The following is a 26,817-nucleotide window of genomic DNA, read 5'->3' on the forward strand; positions in this document are numbered from 1 at the left end:
GGGAAGCAAGGCTACAGAGAGGAGATCCCAGGGATTTGGAAAGATGTTTACAAGAGGTTAGAATTCAGTCAGGGGCATCACCATCTAGGCGAAGCTGGATAGTGTTATCAGCCTACCAGCTAGCATATGAAAGATTGAGATTAAGTGAAAGAAATGGGGGCACTCCTTCACCATGGCAAGAAGGGGAATCTCAGATAGCAGGAAAACAAACTGTTGCTCAAGAGTCTACTGACTCAAATGAGAATTTTTCCACTAATGTGGCTAGAAGCAACAGGAGGCCAAATAAGCCAAGAGTGCTTTTCAACTCAGCCCAGGTCGAGCCTGACTGCCTGCTTTGTCCTTGCCACGGTGGCAGGGGAAAGGAGTGGAGAGAAAATGAGACGATCTCAGGGGCTGAGGCACAAAATGCTACTAGGGTTCAGGATGTCCCTTGCATAGAGAATGAGAGATGGTAAAATACTCAGACAGACGTTCGTCCCATACAAAGGAGAAGGACAGAAACCCAAGGTGACAATTCAGTTATGAGGGAAATTCAGGAAGATTTTTCACAGCAAGAGATCACAGACATTTTGAGTACGTTCACCCAAAGAATGGGAGAACCATTAATATCTTGGATGGTAAGACTCAGTGATCAAGGGGCCGGTGGAATATCAGTAGATAGGGTGGATTGTATGAGATTCATAGGTATCAGCCACGATCCTCTAGTTCAGCAAGCATTTAGGGAACATCGTCAGCAAAGAGATTGTGATGGCAAGACTAGTCTACTGGCGTTAGCCACTGAGGGATGTAATAAGAGACATGCTACTGATTCAATGTGGCCCACTGAGAATAAACCTTGGTATTCACTTAGAGATTGTATCATAAAACTAAAGGAAGAGGTAATGAAGACTGCTATCATGACAGGAACTGCAAACAGATATTACGATGATCCCTTGGGAGTCCCTCATAGGAATTTAATAGTCAGGACAGCTCCTCCTGCTTATAAACACCTAATTTTGACTCTGTTACTTGGGGAAATAGGGAGCTGTCTTTCAGTGGTGGCCAGTTCCAAAGTCAGATGGAATGTGGAGGGTGACAGTAGATTACAGACAGCTGAACAAAGTGACTCCTCCCCTGTATGCTGCTGTTCCAGACACTGTTACTTTAATAGAGAGAATACAGAAACATGAAGGGACTTGGTAGGCAGTTATTGATTTAGCCAATGCCTTCTTTATGATCCCAATAGATCCTAAGCAATGGGACCAGTTTGCTTTTACTTGGCAAGGCCAACAGTATACATTTACATGCCTGCCACAAGGATATCTTCATAGCCCAACTATTTCCCACAGGATTGTAGCTGAACATGTAGATGAATTAAAGTTACCTGGTATACAGTTTACCCACTACATAGATGACATCACGATACAGGGAGAAAATATAAAAGAAGTGGAGAAGAGTTTGACACTATTAATTGATATGAAAAGCAAAGGATGGAAAATTAACCCCGCAAAGGTTCAAGGGCCAGCTCAAACTGTAAAATTTTGTGGGATACAGTAGAATAAAGGACTGCGAGAAATTCTCCCACAAGCTCAACAAAAAATCCAGGATTTTCCTACTAATAAGAAAGAAGCCCAAAAGTTCATAGGGCTATTTGGTTATTGGAGACACCACATCCCACACTTGGGACAGATTTCGAAACCCTTGTATAAAGTCGGGAAGAAATACAAATTTAATTGGGGACTTGAACAAAGTAGAGCTTTTGAGGAAGCAAAGGCTGCTATACAATTAGCCCTGGATTTATGTTCTATGCAAAATGGGCCAGTGGAATTACAAGTGACTGTGCAAGACGACTATGCAAATTAGAGTTTGTGGCAAAAGCAACAAAGCCGACGTGTACCATTAGGATTTTGGTTGAGGAAACTACCTTTGTCTGGAATGCAATATATACCTTTTGAGAAGCAGCTGTTAGCTGCATATTGGGCTTTGGTAGAAACTGAGCAACTGACTCTGGGTCACGAAGTGGTATTAAGGCCTGGAATTCCGATTATGACTTGGGTAATGAGTACCCCAACTTCCCACAGGATTGGACATGCGCAAGAGGCGAGCATAATCAAATGGAAATGGTATGTTCAGAATAGGTCGAGAGCAGGCAAAAGTGGAGTTTCTGCTCTGCACGAATCTGTGGCGAACGCTGACACTGAGGGGAATGAAAAACCCTAAGCAACACTTGGTACAATCCTTGGTGAAATGGAATAATGGATATGATGGACTAACCGAGGAACAGAAGAAACATGCTTGGTTTACTGATGGGACAGCAAAATATTTGGGACACAAGAGACATTGGAAAGCAGTAGCCTATAACCTCTGTACTAGGTGAACTCTGGAAAGTTCTGGGATAGGTGGAAGTAGCCAATGTGCCAAACGGATGGCAGTGCATCAAGCCATCAAAACAGAGAAAGGAGGACAGTGTCATATATTTACTGATTCATGGGTGGTAGCTAATGGGTTAGCTACGTGGATGCCTATATGGAGGAATCAGAATTGGGAGATTCATGGCAAACAAGTTTGGGGTAAACAGTTATGGAAAGATATATGGGATATGTCTCTGGTTGTGAGTTTGTCAGTTTTTCACGTTGATGCTCACATGACCATGACCACACCAGAACGTGAGTACAGTGCACACGTGGATCAGCTAGCAAAGATTGCTACTGAACGTATTGTTCCTCCTCTACCTCCAACTGATGACCCAGCCTTAGCAAAATGGGTCCACCAGGCCGCCAGCCATTTAGGGGTCCAGGCCACCCATCGATGGGCACAGGATCGAGGTATTAGTATCTCTCATGCATTGTTAAAACAAATAACAGAGGAGTGTTGTATAAGCCAATTGGAAAAAGAACAAATTGTTCCTAGGATAGTAACTGGAGAAATAGCAAGGGGAAAAGTTCCAGCCCAAATTTGGCAGATAGATTATATTGGACCACTACGCCAAGATAAGGGACGTAAATATACATGTACGTGTGTTGACACCTATTCAGGTGTACTAGTGGCTTGTTCTTATAAGGATGCAACTCAGAAAAACACCTGTAAAACCCTAGATATTGTAAGTTTATACTATGGAACCCTGATGCAGATTCAAAGTGACAATGGGTCACATTTCAAGGGTAATGAAATGAAAAGATATTGTGTATTGAATAATATAGAGTGGATATATCATATTCCATATTACCCACAAGCATCTGGGCTAATTGAAAGAATGAAAGGATAGTTGAAAGAACAGCTAAGAAAATTAAGCTCTAGTAATTCATATTGACATTGGAAGGATAACGTGTCTATTGCCTTATATAATTTGAATAACAGGCGCTTAGGAGGGAGTACACCTCTAGCCAGAATGATGACCCCAAATCTGCAGATTAGAAAACAGCAAACATGTGAGATCCAAAACATTGAATTTTGGACCGTGAGGGAAGATGTCCCACCACCATGCCCAGGAACACCTGGTTCAGCAGGATATGATTTACACTGTATAGAGAATTTTAGGTTGAATAGAAAATAGATAAGAAAAACCTCTACTGAGGTATGTATGAGAATCCCCAGGAATCATTTTGGATGGATGTTACCTAAACCAGGATCAGCAGCTCAAGGAATACATGTATTGGCTGGAGTGATAGATTCTAATTATCAAAGACAAATTGTTGTGACACTACAGAATTTGGGTAAAAAACCTGTACAATTTTGTAGAAATGATAGGATAGTCCAAGTGATTATTATCCCCTGTGAAAAAAATACCCTTTGTGAAAACTGACCCTCCTTCCAAAATAACTCTCAGAGGAAAGGAAGGCTTTGGTCCTACTGATGGAATAAAATTGGGAGCTAAGGTATGGGTAAAATGGAAGCTGGATCATATTCCAAAGGCTGCAGAAGTCATAGCCCATGGGAAGGACAACACTCTAACAGTTGTCTATTCAGGGGAAGATAATTACTGAATCGTACCCCTGAACCATATATTTTACCGTGAATAGGGCTATAATAATAGATTCATGGTCTCCAGAAATACAGCTGATGCTGATAAATGCCATAAGCCACTCAGAGGGAAGGTGATCTTGTGTGATTAACGGATGAAAGTTTGTAACTGGGGAAAAGGCCTGGAGGGCAATCCTAGTGTCCATCCAGGATGGGACCCTTCTGACTTAGTTTCCTTATTGTGTTCCTTTTGAAAAGAAACATTTCCTACTTGAGTTAGGCTATGAGATCGAATTTTTGTATAATTGGAGTCTCAACCAGAATGGGGATGATTTTATTTGAAGTATAATAGCCCATACTTGCCTACTCTTTTGTTCTTTGTTTTGGTTAACCTTGTTGCTAGTTCTGTCTCCTTTAGGCTTAAGTACTCTACATTTTCAGATGACTGCCTAAGCACGTAGCATTCCTGGAATTCCTGCCAGCTTGCTAAAGAACTGACCTCTGGAATGGGACTCTTGGGGGCAGGGACAGCTCTGCGTCCAATTTCAGCAAGAAGAAGCTATGGAAAATGAAACCTTCACCTCTTACCCCAAGATTTTTATTGTTATGGTATTATTGACACTAGTTTCCCATTGACCTGTGTAATGGATGTGAAAGATCTTGGGGGCAGTCAGTGAATGGGAAGATCTTTCCCACCCATTTGAGTGGGTTTCAGGGAGGGGCTTCTCACGGTCCTGGGGGGAGTGGCTAGGACTGGAGCCAATGGTAGGTGCCTGAGTTCTAGTCCACATGATGACATGAAGCCTGTGGTGGGAGGAACTTGCTGAATGGTTGGAGCAGAGCTAAGAGGCAGTTGGTGAGAGCAGTTAAGAGCTGAAGGAGACAGGAAGCAGTCAGCTAGCTGGAACACTGCTTGGAGATTGTGGTGGAAGCAGCGGCGATGGTGGCAGGTGCTACAAAAAAGCAGGACTGACCCTCGTGGAGACCGGAGAGTGTTGAGCAGGGGCTTGAGGCCAGTGGGTGGTCTTCTTGCTGGAGGGCCCTGGCATTGGGGGGGAAGCACCAGTACGGCTTGGCTTGCTGCCATAATGTTTTTCCGTGGCCTCCTGGTCCCTATTGTGAGATGGGCATACTGGATTTGGAAGGTTCTTGCCAGGATGTCAAATTGGGGACACTGGTTCATGGGTCTGCTACTTTTGAGTTTCAATAAATGCTTTAACTCCTCTGCCTTCTACTTAGAGAATTCCTTATATCCTGCAATTCGGGACCATTCAGGCATATTCATGGTTATCTTTGAAGTCATGAACTCTGCCTTAATGATATAACATGCTTAATGATATAACATGCTTTGATTAAAATGGAATTGAGCCACCACATCACTTGAAACTCCTCCCAGATTCTTGGGAGTGTCAGAGAGTGAAAGGAATAGAGAGAACACTTTAACCTGACATCTCACACACTTTCTAACAAACAGAAAAAAAACAAGATACTTCCACCCCTTTTGCCTTTTGACTCTTAAGAGTACTAACCTAAAATGCAGAGAATGCCATCAGGCTGAGACTTGCTGCTTTGGGTCAGGATGCTCTGAATTTGGCGAAGTCGGCTACAACTACAAAAAAGAAAAAAAAGCATTCAATGATACTGGCCCACATGATGAGGATGATGACATGCAATCAGGTCCTGAGTCAAATAATTTAAGACACTGCACTTTAAAAAGGATACAAAGACATTGCAAAATACAGAAAAAATTAAAGATTCTAAAAGAGATAAAATATAGGCTCAATAATTAGTAACATGACTTAATTATTACTTTTATTACTATAAAGAAAGTTAAACAGTAGTAGATTTGCCCAGTGTGATAACTGTGACTTAAAAAATACATTGTTTGAGGTTTAAGTATAAGTGACAGGACTCCAATATAAAGTCACTTAGGCTAATGTATACACTATGATAGACAGCCTGTACTTTTTCACTGTCCTGACTCATTCTGACCCTGATTGAAGCTCCTGATTAAAGGAGGCTACCAGCCAACAATAGTGGCTGCATGTGGACACCCATTTACCAATACACCCACTTACCCAATTACAAATCTGAACACTCATCCAATTTCTGGTCCCTATTAGGAAACTTAATCGCCCAAATGTAATATCAATAAATGACATGGAAAATCTCCCTACCACATCTGGGTCAGATTAGGAATGCTCCCTCCCATATCTGACATCAACTACATATTCTCAATCAAGCCCATGTTAAAGGTGTAAAACTTCCTTGCTCATGTAAGCATGTACTCCCACGTCTCCCTCATGTAAATGACCCTGGCTTTATGTGGTCAGCTCTCTGTGTTACCGTATGATACATGTCTGTGATTTAGTCTGTGCCTGTTTGCTGTAACACATAATAATAAAGTCCATGCTTATATTAGTTTCTTGCGGACCAATTTTCTAGAACAAAATCCTAGAACCAGTATCTTGGCTCTAACCCAAGACTTTAAGGCCAAATAAAGTACCTAAAAATGAGAAAAGCAGGTTAAAAGGAGTGAGTTAGTTGGTACCAATGAAAGAAAAGCAGAAAGAAGTGCTGATAAAATATTTTTTAAAATGCACAAAAGTGCTATAAGAAATGAGGAATACAGAAAAGTATAGGAAGAATTATATGAATTGATGCAAAGTGAAATTAGTAGACTGTGGAAAAATAAAATGACTGTGACAATCTAAGGGGAAAGAACAACAATAACAAAACAGCTGAAGTTAAATGCTGCAAGAGTATAGTGACCAGGCTTGGCCTCAAAGAAGAGATAGGAGAAGATGTAGGTGACTACGGATGTGCAACACTGCACAGGTCAGGCTTTTTTAATACGTTGGTTAGTTTTAATAAGTTTTGCTAAGCTGTTTTTTTCTAGTCTTTTTTATTCTTTCTCATAAGGGATGGCTCTCTGTAAGAGGGAAAAGGATATAATGGAGAGTATAAGTCATAGAAAAAGCTAATAATAAAGATTATTTTTTAAAGTATACAGAAGAAAAGAAAAAGATATTTTGAAGGGGACACAAATGACAGTTTTATTACTAGCATATTAAACTTAATCCTTTTGTAAAAAACAAACTGTACATAACACAAGTTCGTAGTTATATGCAATCTTGTTTTTAGCATAGGCAAAGGTTGTTTGTTGGCTCTTAAAGTCACAATAAAAAAGAAAATTTAAATTTAAAAAGAGAAGGTTAAGAGAGGTCTTGGCTATGTTTAGTAAAAAGTAATGATGGATTTCCATTTCCACTGTGAATCACCTTTTTACCTGATAACTCCCACCTCAATGTTTCACTAGATCTTCCATTTTTATATCACCTGTATTATCCTGGAACTGACTAAAAGTCTTTAGAATCTAAGGACAATATTTTTCTTGATTTTCTTCCTGAAATTAGGGGAAAGACCAATTGATAAATGGTCAAAGGACATGAACAAAGAGCTCTCAAAAGAAGAATTATAATCTATTAACGACCATATGAAAAAAACCACTCCAAATTACTAACAATAAATGAAAATAAAAATAACTTTGGGATTTCACTTCATGCTACAAAGATAAACATTTTCGGAGTGTCTGTGGAAAAACAGACCACACTGATGCACTGTTTGTAGAGGTGTAGATTCAGCCTATCCAAAAAGTGACTAAAATGTCCACATTCTTTTACCCAAAGATTCCATTGCTGGGGGCCAAATTGTGAAAGGCCTTATATTCAGTTGGTCGATAAACATTTATAAGTGTTTATTTGTTGCCCACTATGTGTCAGGTACTATGCTAAGTGCTGGGGATACAAGAGAGGCCTTTAAGGAGTTCACAATCTATATGGCAATAGAGAAGAACTGATACTTAAAAGCTTAATCAGTATAACTACTCAAGTAATAAGCATTTGCTACTGACTTTTTCCTTTTTCAAAAATAGTAATTATCCTCAAACCTATTCTTTTAAACCTCGCTAACTACAAGCCTGAATCATCTATTTTCCCCCCAGAGTATGTATAATTTAAATATCTGGTATCTAATTAGATAAATCTCTCAGGTGAACAACAGTTTCATCCATTTGCACCAATGAGGTTTTCATTAATCAGTCCAAGATTTTCTTTCTGATTCTATTTTCATTACATTGAAAAACAAACCAAATTTTCTATCAAAATAGTTGAGGGAAAAATGATCATTATCTCACTGTCCCATTTACCCACAAGTAAGCAGGTCTTTCTGTCACTTGGAAGAGAAGGAAGCAGTCCCAGGAAAGGAGAAGTAATCTACCCGACTCTCCTTCTCTTTTGTTCAGAAGACTTAAGTGGAAAAAAAATCACAAAAGTTGTTCATTTGTCCACCAAAATCTCATAAACTCACCTAAGAGAAGATTCTGATTGCTGCATCATCCTTGACACAAAGTAAAAGTACCCAAAAAACAGGCTCAGCTTAGACACAGCAAAGTGCACTGGAGATGCCAAGTTGAAGAGATACAAACTAATTCAGTCTTTTTGGGCAGCACATCACAGTAAGGGAGCCTGGCTTGTAGGCTTCTGCCTCTAAATTCAGCTCCCAGAGGGAAGGAAAAGATGAAAGAAGCAAGAGAGAAGACAAAGAATCCTAAGGATCAGACGTGTCTTCTTTTGAAATCAACAATGCCTTCTTTAGGTTTTCTCACATCTCTGATGTATAAATACTGATTCAGCCAGCCTTGCTGTGCTTGCCATATTTGAACAAGTTAAGTATTCAACAGAAACTTGAGTGCCTTGGCTGACCAGCCCACTGGGAGGAGGAGGGCTGGGAGGAGGAATGGACCGTTAGCTTGTGAACTTTTAGGTTCCATCGAAGAGCCATGTGACTAAAGGCTAAAGGATCATGTGCTCAAGGAAGCCGCTTCCTTTCCTGCCAGCAATGTGGTAGGAAGCCAAAGGTCTGGAGAGGGGAATAGCAAACAGTGAATCTCCTTTCCTGCTCTCTGACAGCTGAATTCAGAGGAAGCACCAGAACTTTAGGAAACATCTCTAGCAGCAGGGACTGCCTCTTTCTGGAGCAAAGCCTTGAGCTATTTGGAATCTCCCTCTCTCTTGTCAGACAAAGGAAGCTAACGTCATTTCTTGGCAAAAGCCTTTTCCTATGTTTCTCTTCCAACTGCCCAAGTTCAAAATTACACTTAAGAAGAGCCCACTGCTTAACTTGCCATTTAAGCTGGTTAAAATGTCAGAACAGGGCTTACTTACTCTGTAGCCAGAGCCTCAGCAGCCCTGATAACAACTGACAAGGTGGCTGTGAAGAAAGAACTTTGTGAACCGGAATGCATTTGAGAAATCTGAGATAATACTAATTCTAATAGACTGGCATCTGTTTTATATTGAAGTTCATCATAAAATCTTCATGAAACAAGCAAACCAAAACCAAGCTCCTTTCTACGCCAGTTTTCCTAACAATTTTGGATCAGCCTATCTTTACTTATAGTAAAGGCACTTTTCTAAATAATCTGGGGCTCCTTTTTGGTTGAGCTGAGTTAACTCCTCCCAAGGGGAGACTTTCTTCAGTTTGTATTTCTGGCATATATTCTCCTATGTATATTTCCTCTGATTTGTTTTGTTATCAGTTTAGATTACTGGGTTTACTTGCTAAAAATAAGTTTAAAAACAAATGGATGGATGGATAGATAAGGTATGTAGATGGATACACAAAACACTGAGATTTACCAAGTGTTTTTCTCACCACATCTCAGTGAAGTGGATAGGTCTAGTATTCTTGTCCCCACTTTGTAGATGAGAAAAGTAAGACTCATGGATCAAAGTCAGGTCTTGACTCCTGCCACTTACTGCACCCTGCTTCCTCTCTTTGTGCTTATCTGGGCACAAGAATGCTCAGAAAGAGAACCTCATCCATAAAATGAGGAGGGGGGTGACATTAGAGGGCCTCTAAGGTGACATCAACATTAATCTGTGATCCAATAAACATAAGACAAGGACCACAAACAAAAGTAACTATTATTCTTATCCTTCCACTCTGGTCGGAAGGCAAAAGAAGCATCAAAGAGAAGCTATGTTCCTTCTCCCATGTTGTATTACTCTCATTTTTTAAAGGATCCTTATTGGGTTCTCCTGCAGTGAGTTTCAAGGCCTATAGTTAGCCTGGGGGGTTGCAAGTAGGGGTCAGAAAAGCCCTTGTCCTTGTGGGTATCTGATGGTATTCCACAAACTGATATCCACTCACCCACTAGGTCATCAATGAATGCTTGCTAGCTGGCTGTCAGCTGCCAAGAAAAACACAAGAACCTTTGTAATCTGGTGAAAAGAAAGCTACACCCTATAAGCAGAGCACAACATAGCAAAGCCCTCAGTAATCAATGCCCATGAACAAGGACCAACAAGGCAGTCAATTGTGAAGGGCACTGGTACTCAGATCAGACAACAAGGAGTGGTCTCCTCTCTCGGAAGCTCAAGGGGGAAGATTACCAAAAGCCTCAGCTCCCTGTGGGTGCCAGCCTCCATCACCTTCTACAGAACACCAATACAGGCAGACAGAGGTTAGGCCTCAGATCTTGGCTGGAAAGTTACTTAGGAGCTAAGTCTTTTCAGAGCTTTGGTAGTTGGCCATCGAAAATCCGTAGAGAACTGAAACAGATATGTAAACTGTGAGTCATTCCCCATAAAGATAAGAGGTCAAAGAATATGAACAGTTTCCAAAAGATGAAATACAAACTGTCAAGCACCATAATGAAAAAGAAATGCCCCAAATTGCTAGACATCTGATGGCAGAGATGGGAAAAGACGAAAATAGGAAACGCTGGATGGAGGCGATGAAGACAGACAGACACACTAATATATTGTTGGTGAAGCTATGTATTGGGGATGGGGTGGGGGGAGAGTATATTTCCCTGGGAGAATACTTCTCTTTCTTCTTATCACTCCCCTACTCTCTGACATGAATTGAAAGTCAGAAAACCTGGAGCTCTGCCACTAATTCACTATATAACCAAGAATGATTCATTTCCCCATCTCTGGACCTCAGTTTCCTCATCTGTAAAAATCAGTCAATATTTACTAAGTGCCTACTATGTGTCAGCCACTAGAGATACAAAAGGAGGCAAGGACTGTCCCTACCTCAAGCTGCTCACAAACTAATGGGGGAGACAACATATAAACAAATATATACAATAAATATAAACTATATGCAGGATAAGGGAGGTCTTTAGTGGCAGTCACAGCAGTCCATCCCTTTCCTTTATCACTTTTATCAATTGGATATAGATAGAAGAACTTCCACTAAGTCTTCTTTTCATAATAGGTATAGTGAGGCAAAAATAATCTTTTCATTTTTATTTCTTGATTCCAATTGACCATAAATTACAAAGCAAAAAAAAAAAGATTAAAAGTTGCACATTTGAACAGTAATTGTTGCATGGGCAGCTGTGAATGAAGTAAGCATTTCAAAAAGGACAGGAAGAATAGAGATGACTGTTGGGGATTTCTAAGTTGTGCCGGTTGCTAAGAAGCCAAAGAGCATAAGGTCAGAAATGCAATTAGATTTTTTTTTTTGAAACAAGTACAAAAGTGGCAGAAGAAACTCCAGCACAATCAGCTTCAACTGGTGCTTTATTGGGCTGGTGACTTTAAGGGGCAACAACATAGAAATATGAACCTAAAGTTGCCAGGGAGTTTCAAGGATGGCAGCCATTCACCCCAAAGCCTTGGATTCCTCTCGGCTCAGTTGAGTGCTTTAGGAGGAGCCAAGACTCTCATTGACATGGATCCTTTCTCCACTGGCGCAGGGGAACGCTCCCAAGGCACCAGGTCCGATCACTGTAAATGAGACTGCCCCATTTTTCATAGAGGATCCAACAAAAAAATCCATTCAAGTATTAAGTATCTACTAGATGCAAGGTACTGCGTTAGGTGCTTGGACAATACAAAGAGTAAAAACAAAAATAGTCCCTGGCCTCAAGAAGCTTATACTCCACTGTAAGGATGCAACATTTCCTGAGATAAATGCAAGATAATTTCAGAAAGGAGAAAGCTCTAATGACTAGGAGGGATCAGGAAAGTTTTCCTAAAGGAAGAGGTATTGATTTGAGCCTTGAAGGAAGCTAAGGATTCTAAGTGGTAGAAGGAAAATACATTTCATGCATAGGGGTATAGTCTGTACAAAGGTGTGGAAGTGGGAAATGGAAGGCTGAGTTTGGGAAATAGCACACTGGCCAGTCTGACTGAAGCACAGAGTACACCAAGTAAAGTTATATAAAGGCAACTCTGAAAAGTAAGGAGGAAGGGTATCACATTGTGATGGGACTTCAAATTCCTTTAAAAAGGCAAACTATACTCAATGAAGATTTTAAAATTTTGATGAACAATTCTCCTTTTATGTTCTATTATTCACATGCAAATGCCCATTTGAAAAATTATTTAAGTTCAAAAACTTTTAAAAGTAAACTTTTAAAAAAATAACAAGGGAAGGCTCATTGGTGGTGGGGATGAGAAGAGTCTATCTGGAAATGGGTGTGTTGTAAAAACAAAAGGCATTTTGGGGGTCATCTGCACAGTGATGATAAACAAATGCACAGGAGCTGAGATCAGCAAGAGAACTTGGAGAGAGGACTCAGACAAGCCAAAACAAGAAGAGGGCCCAAAGCAGAGCCTTGGAGGACAATTGTGCTTAGAGGGCAGGACATAGATGAAGATCCAGCAAAAGAACTTGAAAAGGGGTGGTCAGATAGGTAGGAGGAAAACCAGGAAAGAGTTGGAGCTACAGAAGGAGAGAGCATTCAGAAGAAGGCGGCTGGTCTCCTGCATCAAAAGCTGCAAACAAGTCAAGAAACAGAAAGATTGAAAAAAGGCATTCGGATTTAACAAATAAAAGATCACTGGAAAACTTGGAGAAAGCAGACCCTTCTCGGTGGTGGAGTTGGAAGCTAGACTGCAAGAGAATGGGATGTGAGAAAGTAGAACCAAGGAGAGTAGACGGATTTTTCTAGGAGTTTGGTTGGAAAAAGGAGGAAAGACACAGGATGGTAGTTTTTAAAACAATTACAAAAGTGGCAAAAACCCCGTCAGCAAAACCAGCTTCAACTAGTGCTTCATTGGGTTGGCTGACTTTACTCTTTAACAGAATTATGAGTCCAAAGTTGCCAGGGAGTTTCAAGAATGACAGCCATTCACCCCAAAGCTTTGGATTGAGAGGGGCTGCAGGGTCAGGGGAAGGATGAGGAAGACCTGGACAGGTTTTTAGGCAGCAGCAAAGCCTCTAGTAGATAAAGAGAGAGAAAAGTAGGATGACCAAAGGGTTAAGCTCGTAGAAGAGCTAGAAAGGGACCAAGGGCACAAACAACAGAATCAACGCAAATGTCTTGGCAAGAAAGGTCCCATCTTCAGAGACTGATCAAAGGAGAGAATGGGGGAGAAGAAGGAGCTCATGGCAGATGGCCTCTATATTCTTTGAAAAGTAGAAGAGGTGCTCTGGTGAGGGGAAAGAAAAGGGAGTAATAGAGGAGGCTTAAGGAGAGAAGAAAAAATTTAGAATAACTGATATGGGGGTTGGGATAGAAAGGCAATCAGGGAAGAAAAAAAAAAACTACATACTACAGGGAGGGCCCAGTTGAAATTAAGTGACAAATTTATATTGGATTCAGGAAGCATGGTTATGGGACTTTCTCTAGCAATGGTCGGCAGCATATAAGAAAGAGAGCATTTAATGAAGTGATGACATTGTGAACTGGCCTTGAAAAATGGGCAGGATGGCAAGACGAAGTAGACAGAGATAAGGAACAGCTTGGGCAGAGGTACAGAGCTGGGCAAAAGGGGTAAACAAAAGAGGTGAAAGAAAGGACAGGTTGACATGGTACATTAAGGTATACACACGTGAGAAAACCCAGGAAACAGAGTGGGGAAGGCAGGCAGAGTATTTGGAAATAAATCAACAGAGACAGAAGCAGAACTGATACTGTCATCAGGGTATAATACAGAGCACACTGAGGGGAAGTAAAGAGTGAGATTAAGTCCCAGAAATAGAACACTCAGCCGGCACAAAGGCATGATGTAGCAGTTACGGGGAGGGTAGTCAGGACATCCACGGGAGCTCTCTCTCTGCCAAAAGCAGAGCACCTATTAATTTCTTGACTTGTCTTAATGATAATTTCATCTTCTGAAAGCAGGAGGAAGCAATAAGGAATCCTTTCATCTTCAATCTAATTTTTACCCACAGAGAAGCGTTGGAGATAGGGGAGGGAGAAGAGTGGGAAATGAAATTGGGGATCAATAAGAGGAGAAAAGAAAGCAGAGACAAAACTTAGGACCACAGTGGAGGGTCCAGCTGAGGTTATGCATGCACCATACACTTGCACCAAGTGAAATCAGCTCTTCACCACCTGGCCATGCAGCCTGATCTGTCTGGGCCTCCTTCCAAACTGGATTTCAGGAGGCCAAAGCTATTGTTCTTGTTTGTAAAAGTCATACACGCAAAATAAGCTGAACGCAATCAGTCAACCTTGTGAGGAAAATGTTTGTCCTTCAAAAGTCCCATTTCTCAGGCAGCATATATGCTGTGCTAAATCTACTACTTGAAATAAATTATCTATGTCCACTTTCAAAAATTTTAAATAGATGAAGGTCAAATCCTTTTCTGGGAAAAACTAAAATACAGGTGTACCTTCGTTTATGCAAAAGAAAGGATGTGAAAAGTTGGATGTAAATCAAATTTTTACTAGGAATCAAATAAATCATTTTTTAATGTTCTATAGGAACTTGCTATTTAAAGGAGCCCCAACTCCTTCAAAGGAGGAAGTGAACCATTCTGTTAAGCTAGGAATCACCAAATTGTGCAATTTTATATTTGGGTTTTTCACATTAGATTTTTTAAAATGGGCTGATCTAAACAAGAGCCATAATAACTCCTTGGCTATTGATTTAAGACAAGCAATCAATTCATTAGTAACATTTATCAAGCACTTACTATGTGCCAGGCACAGCACTAAGCACAAGGAAAGGCAAAAAAAAAAAAAAACCACACACAAACCCAGAGTCCTTGCTGTTAAGGAATTTACACACACACTAATCAGGCAGACAACACGTAAATCAGTAGCAGAGAGGCAGTGGTGGCATGGAAACTGACTGGGGAAGTCCCATTACCTCTCAATGCCCCAGGAGACTCTAAGACTCTTCAGAGGCAGAGAAGGTGTGAATGTGCGTTGGCAGAGAGTTTCTCACTAGGGACTCCCCCTTCATTGATGAAATCATAGCTTGGGTTTAAAATAAAAAGCCCCAAACTTAATGGTTGTGTACAAGATACTGAGCAAACCATCAAGAGCAAAGCACACTGGTCTGGTCTGCAGACTCTTCTTTCCTCTTATAAAAAGTCAGAATAACATCTTCCTTTCTTAAATCATGACATACTATTCCTGTTTTCGAGCCATCACCTCTGCTGGTTCTTTCAAAACCCAAGGATGGGCATCATCTGGACCAGGTGACTTGAATTCATCAAGAGTAGCTCATGTTCTCACCTTACTTACATTGAGTAGCAACTCCCTCTTAGTCATTTTTGTTTGATCATTTCCAACAGAGAGTTCTCCTTAGCAAATAAAACCAGAAACAAAATCAGAATGAAACACCTCTGTTTCCTTTCTGTTATCATCTCTTCTACCCTAAGCAAAAGTCCTGTTCCTTCTTAGATTCTTTTTCTCCCAGTGTAGCTTTAAAAAAAACAAACCAAAAAGAAAACCCCCAACCCATCTTTTTGTTGTCCTTAGCTTCTCTTACCACCACCCTAATACTATTTCTATAGAACCATGCCACACTCTTACATCCATACTCTGTTACTTGGCTTTTCTTCTACCTTCTGTACCTTGCCTTTTCAAATTTAAGTTATTTGGTGACTTTCCAGTGCATGCACATTAGTCTTTTCAAACAAATCCCATTTCCCCACCACTGGAACTGCTTCCCTTTGTGCCTTAAACATTTTCTCCTTAAGCATCTTCCATTCTCATTATCTCTGTACTACTTTGGTCTGTGGCAGCCTACTTATATTTCCTCTCATAACAAGAAAAATGGTAGTGCACTTGGCCAAAATAGGGAAGCTGGGGAGAGGGTTATATTTAGCAGGGAAAGATAATGAATTCTGCTTCAAACATGCTGAGTTTGAGATGATTTTGGAACACCCAGTTCAACATTTTGGAGTTAGTGATGTAGGACTGGAGGTAAGAGAGTAGGATTGGATATATGGATTTGGGAGTCATCTGATTAGTGAGGATCACTGAATACCCAGAAGCTGAGGAGATCACTGATAGTTTAGAAGAGTAAAAAGGAAAAGGCCTAGGAAAGAATCATGAGATATACACCCATACATAGGAGGCAGTACAAGGATGGTGATCACGCAAAGGAGTCTGAAAAGAATCAGGTAAGATAAGAAGAAAACTATGACAAAGCAGTGTCTTGTAAAGGATACGAACAGGCAGTTTTCAGGTGAAGAAATTAAAGCTATCTATAGTCATATGAAAAAATGCTACAAATCACTATTGATTAGAGAAAAGCAAATTAAAATAACTCCAAACTACCACTTCACACCTATCAGATTGGCTAATGGCTAATATGACAGAAAAGGAAAATGACAAATATTGGAGGGGATTTGGGAAAGTCATGACACCTAATACACTCTTGGTGGAGTTGTGAACTGATTCAACCATTCTGGAGAGTAACTTGGAACTATGCCTAAAGGGCAACAAAACTGTGCACACTCTTTAACCCAGCAATACCACTACTAGGTCTGTATCCCCAAAATATTTTTTTAAAAAGAAAGGAAAAGGACCTACATGCAAAAAAAGGGGTTTTAGCAGATCTTTCTGTGATGGCAAAGAATTGGAGATCGAGAGGATGTCCATCAACTGGGGAATGGCTGAACAAGTTGTGATATATGGTTGTGATGGAATACTGTATTGTGCTATAAGAAATTATGAGCAGATGGACTTCAGAATAACCTGGAAAGACTTATATGAACTGATGCTGAGTGAGGGGAGCAGAACCAGGAGAACATTGTACACAGTTACAATCACACTGTGCGATGACTAACTTTGATAGACTTGGCTCTTCTCAGCAATGCAAAATTCTAAGACAACTCCAAAAAAACTCATGATGGAAAAAACTATCCACATCCAGAGAAAGAATTACATAGTCTGAATGCAGATTGAAGCAAACCATTTGTTCTCTCTTTTTTTGTTTTGTTTCTTCTTTCTCATGGTTCATTCCATTGGTCATAATTCTTCTTTACAACATGACTAACATTAAAATATGTTTAATGTGAAGATATATGTGGAACCTATACTGGATTGCATGCCACCTGGCGGGGGAGGGGGAGAAAATTTGGAACTCAGAAGCTTGTGGAACTGAATGTTATAAACTAAAAATAAATAAATTAATTTAAAAGGAAAAAAATAAAATAAAAAAAGAAATGAGTAACAAGGTGCTTTCAGAAAAACCTGGAAAGACTTATATGAACTGATGCAAAGTGGAGTGAGTGGAACCAAGAGAACATTATACAGAGTAACAGCAATATTATACAATGATGAACTGTGAATTACTTAGTTATTCTCAGTGATACAAAGATCTAAGGCAATTCTAAAGTACTTATGATGAAAAATACTATCTACTTCCAGAGAAAGAATTGATGGAATCTGAATGCAGATGGAAGCATACTATTTTTTACTTTTTTGTGGGTTTTTTTTGGTCTGTGTTTTCTTTAACAACATGATTTATATGGAAATGTTTTACATGACTGCACATGTATAACCTATAACAAATTGCTTGCTGTCTCAGGGAGGGAGGTAGGGAGATACAAAATTTGGAACCCAAAAATTTAAAAAATAGAATGCTATGAAATTGTTTTTACATGTAATTGGGAAAAAATAAAATATTATATATTTAAAAAGTAGTGTCCTGGAAACCTAGGGAGAAGACAGTGTTCAGAAGAAGGGATACTCAATGGTGTTAAATACTGCAGAGTGGTCAAGAAGGCTGAAGACTCAAAAATGGGTTTTGGATTTAGCAACAGAGATAAAGGCAGCTAAGTGGTACAGTAGAGAGAACACTGGTCTGGAGTCAGGAAGAATGAGTTCAAATCCTAACTCAGATATTTATTAGCTTATGACCCTGGGCAAGTCACTTAACCTCTGTGTGCCTCAGTTTCCTCAACTGTGAAAGGCAGATCATAATAGTGTCTCTACTATAAGGTTATCATGATGATGAAGTGAGAAAAATATTTGTAAAGTGCTTAGCACAGTGCCTGGCACATGGAAGGCACTTAAAAAATGCTTATTCTTCTTTCTCATAGTAGAACAGTTTTAGTTGAGTGGTGGAGATGAAAGGCAAATTTCAAGGGGCTGAGAAGTAAGTGAGAAGAGAGGAAGTGGCAGCAACTAGTGTAGACACGTTTTTCTAGGAGTTTGGCTACAAAAAATAGCAAAGACCCAAAAATAGCTTGAAGAGAGAATGGGACCAAGTGAAGGTATTTTTTTTAATACAGAGATCTGAGCACGTTTGTAGATCAGTTTCAAATTCATCTAATTATCTTATTGTCCAGTCCGCATATATTTCCCCTTGTCCACAAAGGTATCATGAGAAACTCTGTCAAAATGCCTTCCTAATGGTACTTCATGTCTCCAATATTCCCCTGATCTACCTGGTAGATCTATCTGGTCACTCTATCACAAAAAGGCAACAGGGCGAATCAGGCATGACTTGTTTTTAAGAAGTCCATGCTGCCTTAGAGTGATCACTTCCACAAATAGTCATAAGCCATTCCTTTAGTAAGGTGCTCTAGAATTTTGCAAGGAATCAAAGTCAAACTCACTGACCAAGAGGCAAAGTCAGGAAATGTCTTCTGTGCATCACAATTTCTTAGGGATCACCAACCTACAGAGTTCAACCTCATTCCATTTTATTCAGTTCACTCAGCATTCACTTAAGTGACTATGACATTGCAAGGCACAGTGCTGGGGTGCCAGGATACAGTCCCTCCCTTCAAAAAGGTTACAGTCTTCCAAGGGGATGAGAGATGTGCACAAGTACAAGTCAAAGTGACTAAGTGCATAGGAAAGGTCAAAAAACATTCTGAGACATTCACTGAAGGAAAGCTCACTTCCAGCTGAGGGGGATCTGAGATATCTTGGAAGAAGTAGTAGCATCTGATCTGGGACATGAAAAAGAGGAAAGATATGGAGAGAAATAAGGGCTCATAGATTCTCATTCAGATATGGAGGACAATACGGGCAAAGTCACAAAGGCAGAAGAAAGTAAAGAATTGTATTTAAATAACACATTTTGGCCAAGCCTAGAATTCATAAAGAAACATGAAATAAAGCTGCAAAGGTAAACTGGAGCCAGATTGTAGGAGCTTGTGAAAGCCCATCTAAGGGGCTTCTGTTGATTTAGTAGTCACTGGGTACTCACTGAAGGGTTTTAAGCAAAGATGTGACATGTGACAAGCTCCAGCCGATGTCTTAAAAATATAAATTTGACAGCTGTGTGAAACATACATTAGAGATGTGAGAGACTGAATACAGAGAGGCCAATGAGGAGGCGATTGCAGCAGCACAGACAGGAGAAAAGAGTCTGAGCTAGGTCAGCGGTCACTTTTGAGTGGAGAGAATGGGGGAAAGGCTAGGGACGTGGAAGTCAAAATGACAACCAGCTGGATACAGGGAGGGAGCGAAGAATCAAGGATGACTCTGAGCTTGTAAACCTAGGTGACTGGAAGGATAAAAATAGGGAAATTTGGAGAAGTAGGTTTGGGGAGGGTGTGCTGGAGGTAGGATAATTTCTGCTTTGGACATGTTGGATTTGGCATGCCTATGGGATTCTGATGTTGCTGAGTCATTTCAGTTGTGTCCCACTTTCTGTGACCAGGGTTTTCTTGGCAAAGATACTGGAATGGTTTGCAGTTTCCTTCTCCAGCTCACTTTATGGATGAGGAACTGAGGCAAACAGGGTTAAGTGACTTGCTCAGGGTCATACAGCTAAGAAGTATCCGAGGCAGCATTTGACCTCAGGCCCTCCTGACTCCAGGCCAGGCACTCTATCCACTGTGCCACCTAGCTGCCCCACAGGATATGCCAAAGAATACTCAGGTGGAGATGTGTCCAGTAGGTAATTGGTGATATGGGCCTGGAGTTCAAGATTAGCTCCAGATATACAGACTTGGGAACCATTTCCACGGAAATAACATTTGAATCCATGGGATCTTATAAGATAAGCAAGAGAGATTATAGAGGGAGAAGATGAGCGGGGTTAGGATAGAGCATTAGGGGGCGCCCACACTCAGTGAACTGGAGATGGACAGTGTTCTATTGAAGGCATGGGAAAACACAGGAAGAGAAGCTGGAGACAAAGCAATGCTAGTTAAGTCAAGGAAAGAGAGAGTAGCCAAGAGGAAAGGGCCATTATTCTTAGCAGCTGTTCGTCATCCTAGCAGAGAGCAGGCAGTCCATTAGAGCGGTGGGGTAGAGAGGCGAGACTTGAGGAAGCAGAGGAGCAGGAGAATTGAAGATAAGCTACAGTATCAGATGCTTTCAATGAACCCAAGTCACCAGGCTCGGATGAATTCCATCCCAGAGCATTGAAGAAATTGTGGATCACCTCAGAATCATTTGTCACCTTTTTTCTCCCTTCTCATATCCAACCAGCTGCCAAGTCCTATCGGTTCTACTCACACCAATTCTACTAAATCTCTTTTCTCCTTCCACAGCTCCCCTTCCTGATATTTGTGCCTGCTAAATACGGTACTGGCACAACAGTCTGCCCACGAGGTGCTATCCCTAAGGCAATCAGTCATCATGCATTTTAGTTAGGGCCTACCCAGAGGCAGACTGTGAATGAGGCTCTGGAATTATAAAGACCAAAAGGAAACCATCCCTGCCTTCAAGGAGTTTACATTCCATTGGAGGACGCAATACATACAGATAAGGTATAGAAAATAAATCCAAGGAAACTGAGAAAGGGAGGCCCCAGCAGCTAGAGGGAGTGGATTGGGAAAGGCATCATGAAGGAGGCATCACTTGAGCTAAGCTTTAAAGGAACTCAAAAATCCTCTGCGGGGAAGGGGGAAGGTGGGGAAAGAGGGCATTCCAGACATGAGGTCTGAGAAAAAGAGAGGATAGGATGGACAAAGGCCCAGGGACAGGAGGAGATGAACACCACATGTGAGGAGAAGCAAGAAGGCCAGTTTGGTGAGGCCACAGATTGTGTGAAAGTGAAAGATTTATAGGCAAAGAAGTGGAAAGGTAGATGGGAGTCTGGTTGTCAAGTGCTTAAAATGCCAAATGGAGTAGTTTATATTTGCTCGTAGAGGTAATAGGAAACCACTAGAGTTTATTGAGCTGGGAGCAAAACAGACAGTTCTATGTTTTTGGAATATCTCTTTGGAAGCTCCAAGAGGAAAGAATCCCAAAACAGGATGATAGCCCCCAATTCTCCTGGTATAACCATGACCTTGCTCTGAGAGGTTCCTCTCTTTTCCTCCTAGCCTGATCCAATTGGCTGTGACATGTGGAGGCATCCCAAGGCACCTCATCTCAGTCACAAAACAGCCGATGATATTTATTTTCCAGTCCAAGGGGACCTAGAGAAGGATAATCATTTGTCCAGCTACATGTTATCCAAAGTCCGGTCATGTTAGAATCAAGGGAAATGAAGATGATGAGCAACTGGATGAAAATGGACTACTCATATGGGCTAGAGGCACAGATTACAAGGGCCTGGTAGACAGAAACCACATCTCTCCCATGTCATTTTATAGAGCACACACCATGGCACCTCCAACAAAATAGCTCAATAAATACTTGATTGACAGTTATATACTTGCCAATCAAGTCATAAATGAAATATGACTACTTTCCACTTACAGGAAAGACTTTCTGCAAGAGAGCTCCAAGAATTTTATGCTTCTGTGATCTCATGTCATTGTGTGTACAAGTGTGATTGTCCATCCTGGAGAAATCCAGAGTGGCGCCATAATTTGATCAAGGTCTCTCAGTAAGAATTGTCTGAGCTCTGATCACATCTCTCTCTAGGGACTGGTCAGCCTTCCCCTGACAGTCTATAAAACTTCTGGGGATGCCAAGGAACAAAACAGAACCTGTTATCATCTCGGGTCAGTATCAAGGGTTTCATATTTTGGGGTTTAATAAAGCACCAGGCAGGATTAAAGATGAGAATGTCAGTCTAAGTTGGGAACTTGGGATCAGACAGAATCAGATAAAGTCATCTCTGGGGTCCTTATCAAGATTGCCATTGGACATTCTCCCAGATCTTAAGGACACCCAATAAGGCAGAAGACCCTCTAATGGCTAGGAAGTGCCCACAGCTAGTCCCAAATACAAGGCACAGAGTACAAGACAGACTCCACATCCATCCATAGTCTGGTCTAGGAAAAGGCTCAGGACTTAACCCACAGTGAGGAGCAAACAAATCCTACCATAATACCCTGCCATTACAACAATATTACCAAGAAGAAAAGAATTTCCAATTTTTCAGCACCTCAAGATCTGAAAACACTGACAACTTTCACTAAAAGGCTAGAGGAGCATGGGAAGAGTAGAAACAAACAGAGAACAGAGCCAAGAGCAGGTAAGACATGAAGGGTATAAACTAGAGGGCTTAGCAACATCCAGAAGAGGACAACAGAGAAACTCTGAGGTGAGTGAAAAACAGGCATAAAATATTAGAGTCTCTCTGAAACTTAAACTAGCAACCAAGAACAAGGAAAGGGGGTTCTGAGGAAGAAAAAGGTGTTTTGAATCAGACGGGTAGCCTTTGGACAGATTTCCCTTTTTACCCTTACAAAGAAGCCTCTAACTGAGCAGCCACATTATTTTGGTTTCAGCTTCCAGAAGAACCTTCTGTGAAGTTGGCCTCCATCACAAATAGCAGAACCACACAACTGCAATTTAGTATGGGTCTTCAGGAATGTTACTTCACCAGTTAATCCTACCCCTTCCAGGGGATTGGTGAGTTAAAAGACTGTGTAAACCAAATGTGGGCCACATTAGGAAAGAACAGAGCCCAACCCAGCTGGTTATGTTCGACACAGTCAAAAGCAGGGGAAAAGGTTAGAAAGAAAGGGGTAGAAAAAAGTCTGTTCTCCTATGAAAAGGGTAGGTGGACAGATTGGGGGTATGGTATGGAAGGTGGAAGATACTCCTCTAGCTTATGGCACTGCTAGCTGCTAGCACTGTTCCTTGCTCAAAGCCCTACGTTTTACTCAAGTGGGGTACCTATTTCAGGATTCAGAACTTGCCTGATTATATGGATTATACAACAAACCTCTGATTAAAACAAGCAAACAAACAAAAAAACAAAAAGACAATAATCTTCTCTCAACACTGCCCAGCTAGGGGCAACAGGGAAGGTATCAACTTTCTCTGAGACATGTTTATTAGAAAGCTGACCTCTCCAAAGGTACAAAGACTCAGACACCAAAGCAGAAAAAAGCACCTTAGTTTAGCGTCAGAGCTGTGGACCCTGGAATGCAAAAGCTTAAGAAGATGAGCCCACCTAAATCCCCTGGCCTCTAGCCTTCCAGAAAGCCTAGAGTTCATGCCCAAAGTTCCCAAGATCCCCTGGGAAGTTCCCGTACAGAATTTAAACATTTTCTCCATCTGTGAATATGTCAGTCAGAAACTCTGGGTCAGTCTGGTTTGGGTTTAAGCTTGGTAATGGTTGCCATAAACAGTTATTCCCTTGAGACTGCAAAGTCCCAGGACACTCCTTGGAGGTCAGTGCAGCTAGAGCCAAATAGTTCAGCAAAGGCCACTTGACCTATTTAGTGGGAGGCCTGTTGGCTCCAGTATGGGAGCCTGGGGGTAGCTTCATGTCTATGGTGAAAATGGCATTTCCACTCCCCCCACCTCCTCTTTCCATAAACATTTTTTTGGCGGGGGACTCCTGGAACAAGGGCCTTTTCTAGCAGATATCATTTCGTTTCATAGTGAAAAAATAAGTTGCCAACCTCCATTGGAGAAGGTATTTATTGGCATCAGAGACGAACAAAGAAAAAGAGCTGCCTCTACTCACAGCAGCAGACCTTAGCACCAGACCACCTCCCTTCCCCTCCTCCACCTTGTTCCAGCGTCACTGTCATTCCCTCAGCCAGACCTAGGTCTGCAGGCAGAGGAGCATTCTGCAGATGGCCTGAGATCCTCAGCTTCCAGGCTTCTCCTTCCTTCTCCCAACCCCCCAGCCTTCCCCCACTGCTTTGCAACCAAAATATCATTCACCCCTATGGGGATGCCTAAAACAAGAGGACCCCCTATGCCAGCCACTGGGCATCTAGCCTACTCCCAGGCTTCTAGTACAGTGCAGCAGCAGGGCACTGAGCACTGAGCCAGCCCCTCCTTTGTCTGCTTTAAAGACCCTTGGAATGGGGAGAAGAGAGGGCCTGAACTATACAGCCCCTCCCCCCCTTCTCTGAGTAGTCACGGAGCTAAGGCTCTATCTCCTGGCAGTTACTGAAGGTGCTCTGGAGTCTAGGGCATCAACCTGGTGGTGTTTTCAGGGACCCCACAACCCTTTCACTGCTCCCTTCTTTCATTTGTCCCCCACCTTTCCGCCTCAACACCTCCGAGTGCCTTTCCTTTTCAGAAGAACTAAGGAGGTGGGGGTCTGTGCCCAAGGAAAGATGGAGGTGGGGAGAAAAAAAGGATGGGATGTACTAAAGAAAGGTGCACTTGGAGAACAGAGGGGATGTGTTGATAAAGAAAATAGTTTATGGGGAAATGTCTGGTGGAAGTCTGCTGGGAGAGGCATTATCTGGTGAAGTCTTGCGAAAGGCATCATATGGGGTTTTTTGTTGGGGAAGGGGGAGGTATCACTAAAGGGCAACTTTGTGGAGGGTGGGGGGGAAGGCTCAAGGAAGGAAGACAGTTATTCGCACCTTGGTGGAAGTGTCTGACAGAGAGAGGTGTCTTTGTGTTGGGGACTGTTGTCAGGGAGCGTCTTCAAGAGGAATGGGGAAGGGGGGCAGGTCTGGAAATAATTTTCAAGGAGGCTTCTGGAGACTCATTGGCAGGAAACACACTGTAAGGGAGTCGGGGTCCCTGGTTAGCTGGAAGAATCCATTGCTTGTGAGAGAGGGGATGCCCTGACCGTTTGCGAGAGGAGGGGGTCAGTTTTTAGGGGAAACCTAATGGGTGAAGGTTTGAGGGTAACTCATCTCGGAAATTTTCAAGGAGGCTTCTGGAGACTCATTGGCAGGAAACACACTGTAAGGGAGTCGGGGGCCCTGGTTAGCTGGAAGAATCCATTGTTTGTGAGAGAGGGGATGCCCTAACCGTTTGCGGGAGGAGGGGGTCAGTTTTTAGGGGAAACCTAATGGGTGAAGGTTTGAGGGTAACTCATCTTGGGAGGGCTGCTGTGGAAGGCAGAAGGCACTGTTGGGGAGGCAAAGTTGTGGGGGTGTGCCTGAAAGAAGGGGCTTTTCAGGGGGAGGTCTCACGGGGCACTGTCTTAGGGTGGGGGAAGGCAGTTGCCAGGAGAGGCTTCATGTGGGCATAGTTTCACGGTGGAGAACAGTTTGGAGGGGCTCTGTTGGGGAGGCTTTCTCTGGAGGAGCATTGTCTGGGGAGTGGGTGGTTTGGGGGCCCTGTCAAAAGGGAGGCCTCCTGGGGGTACAATGAGGGGCGATGTCTGAGAAAGGGAGTTTAGGGAATGATTGTCAGAGTACTGTGTGGGGAAGGGGCACAGTGGAGTGCTCTCCAGGGGAGAGGGCAGGGAGAGGGGTTGGTTTGGGGGCCCCGTCAAAGGTCATCTTCTGGAGAAGAGGGCGTTGGGGAACACAATGGGGGTACTGCCTCCGTAAGGGATCGGTTTGGGGGCACAACGGTTGCGGACGATGTCTGGGAAGGGGGTGGTTGGGGTATTGTCAGAGGGAGGCTCAATGGGGGCACACTGCCTGGACGGGGGGGGGCAGTTTGGGGGAGCCCAATAGGGGCCGCTTTCTGGAGGAGATGGCAGTTGGGGGTACAATGGGGGCGCTCTCTAGGGGAGAGGGTGGTTTGAAGGTGTCGGAGAGAGGCCTCGGGCATCCCAACAGAGGGAGCTGCCTGGGAGAGGAGGCGGTTGGGGACACAATGGGGGCGCTGGCTGGGGGAGTTTGGGGGGCGTTGTCGGGGGAGGCCTCTTGGGCAGCCCAATGGAGGGCGCTGCCTGGGGGAGGGAGCGGTTGGGGGCACAGTGGGGGTGCTGCCTGGGGAGGGGGCGGTTTCGGAAGGACGCTCTTGGGGAGGGGCTGTCAGAAAGCCGCGTGAGCGGTACGGGGCCGGGGCCGGGTCCGGGCCGTGCAACGGCAGCCTCTGCAGCGGTACCTGACGAAGGACGATCCTCCGCTCGGGGCCCGGGCTCGCGAGCGGCCCAGCAGGCGCGGGTGAGACAGGTCCATGGCGGCGGCGGGGGCCTCGGCGAGGGTCCGCAGGAAGCGCCGGCGGCTCGGAGCGGCGCTCAGGCCGGGGCCGGGGCCGGGGCTGGGGCTCGGGCTGGGGCGGGGGCCGGAGCCGGGTCCATCCTAAGGGCGGGGGAGGGGAGGAAGGCGGGGCCGGGCCGAAGAGGAGCCGCCCCCGGGGGCGGGGCTCCATTGTGGCCCGCAGAGGGGCGGGGCGAACCGGGGCGCACCACTCTGATTGGACCGAGGGGGGGATATCGGGCGAGTCGCCCACTCAGCGGGGGAACTGGCGTGGCCACGAGACTATGATCAGGAAAGAAGAAGAAGTTCCAAGTGTCCTTGAACTTAGGCGTGGCCTCGAGTGGAGAAGGAGCCAAGACACAGAGAAAGAGAGTGTCTGTCTTCACGACCCCCCCTTCATGTGAATACAAGCGCACCCAAGAGAACAGCTGCGGGCATAGTCACGCC

The 26,817-nt window shown here is 43.0% G+C and overlaps 1 protein-coding gene across 2 annotated transcripts in view; it reads right to left on the minus strand.

Annotated features, from left to right (window-relative positions):
* Positions 1 to 26,570, minus strand: part of C6H20orf194 (chromosome 6 C20orf194 homolog) — a 173,827-nt gene extending 147,257 nt beyond the window's left edge. Inside the window, exons 1-2 of one of the 2 annotated variants that reach the window (XM_036763212.1) lie at positions 26,276 to 26,570; positions 5,469 to 5,548 (exon numbers count right to left, since the gene is read on the minus strand). In XM_036763212.1, coding sequence (XP_036619107.1) covers positions 5,469 to 5,548; positions 26,276 to 26,349 — 154 coding nt within the window. In that variant the 5' untranslated portion in view covers positions 26,350 to 26,570. Of the gene's footprint in view, positions 1 to 5,468; positions 5,549 to 8,307; positions 8,552 to 26,275 lie in introns of those variants that run through there. The other variant, XM_036763213.1, reaches the window with a different exon arrangement.
* Between the last annotated feature and the right edge of the window lie 247 nt (positions 26,571 to 26,817).

Source organism: Trichosurus vulpecula, chromosome 6 (genome assembly GCF_011100635.1).
Source record: "Trichosurus vulpecula isolate mTriVul1 chromosome 6, mTriVul1.pri, whole genome shotgun sequence".
Taxonomy (NCBI): domain Eukaryota; kingdom Metazoa; phylum Chordata; class Mammalia; order Diprotodontia; family Phalangeridae; genus Trichosurus; species Trichosurus vulpecula.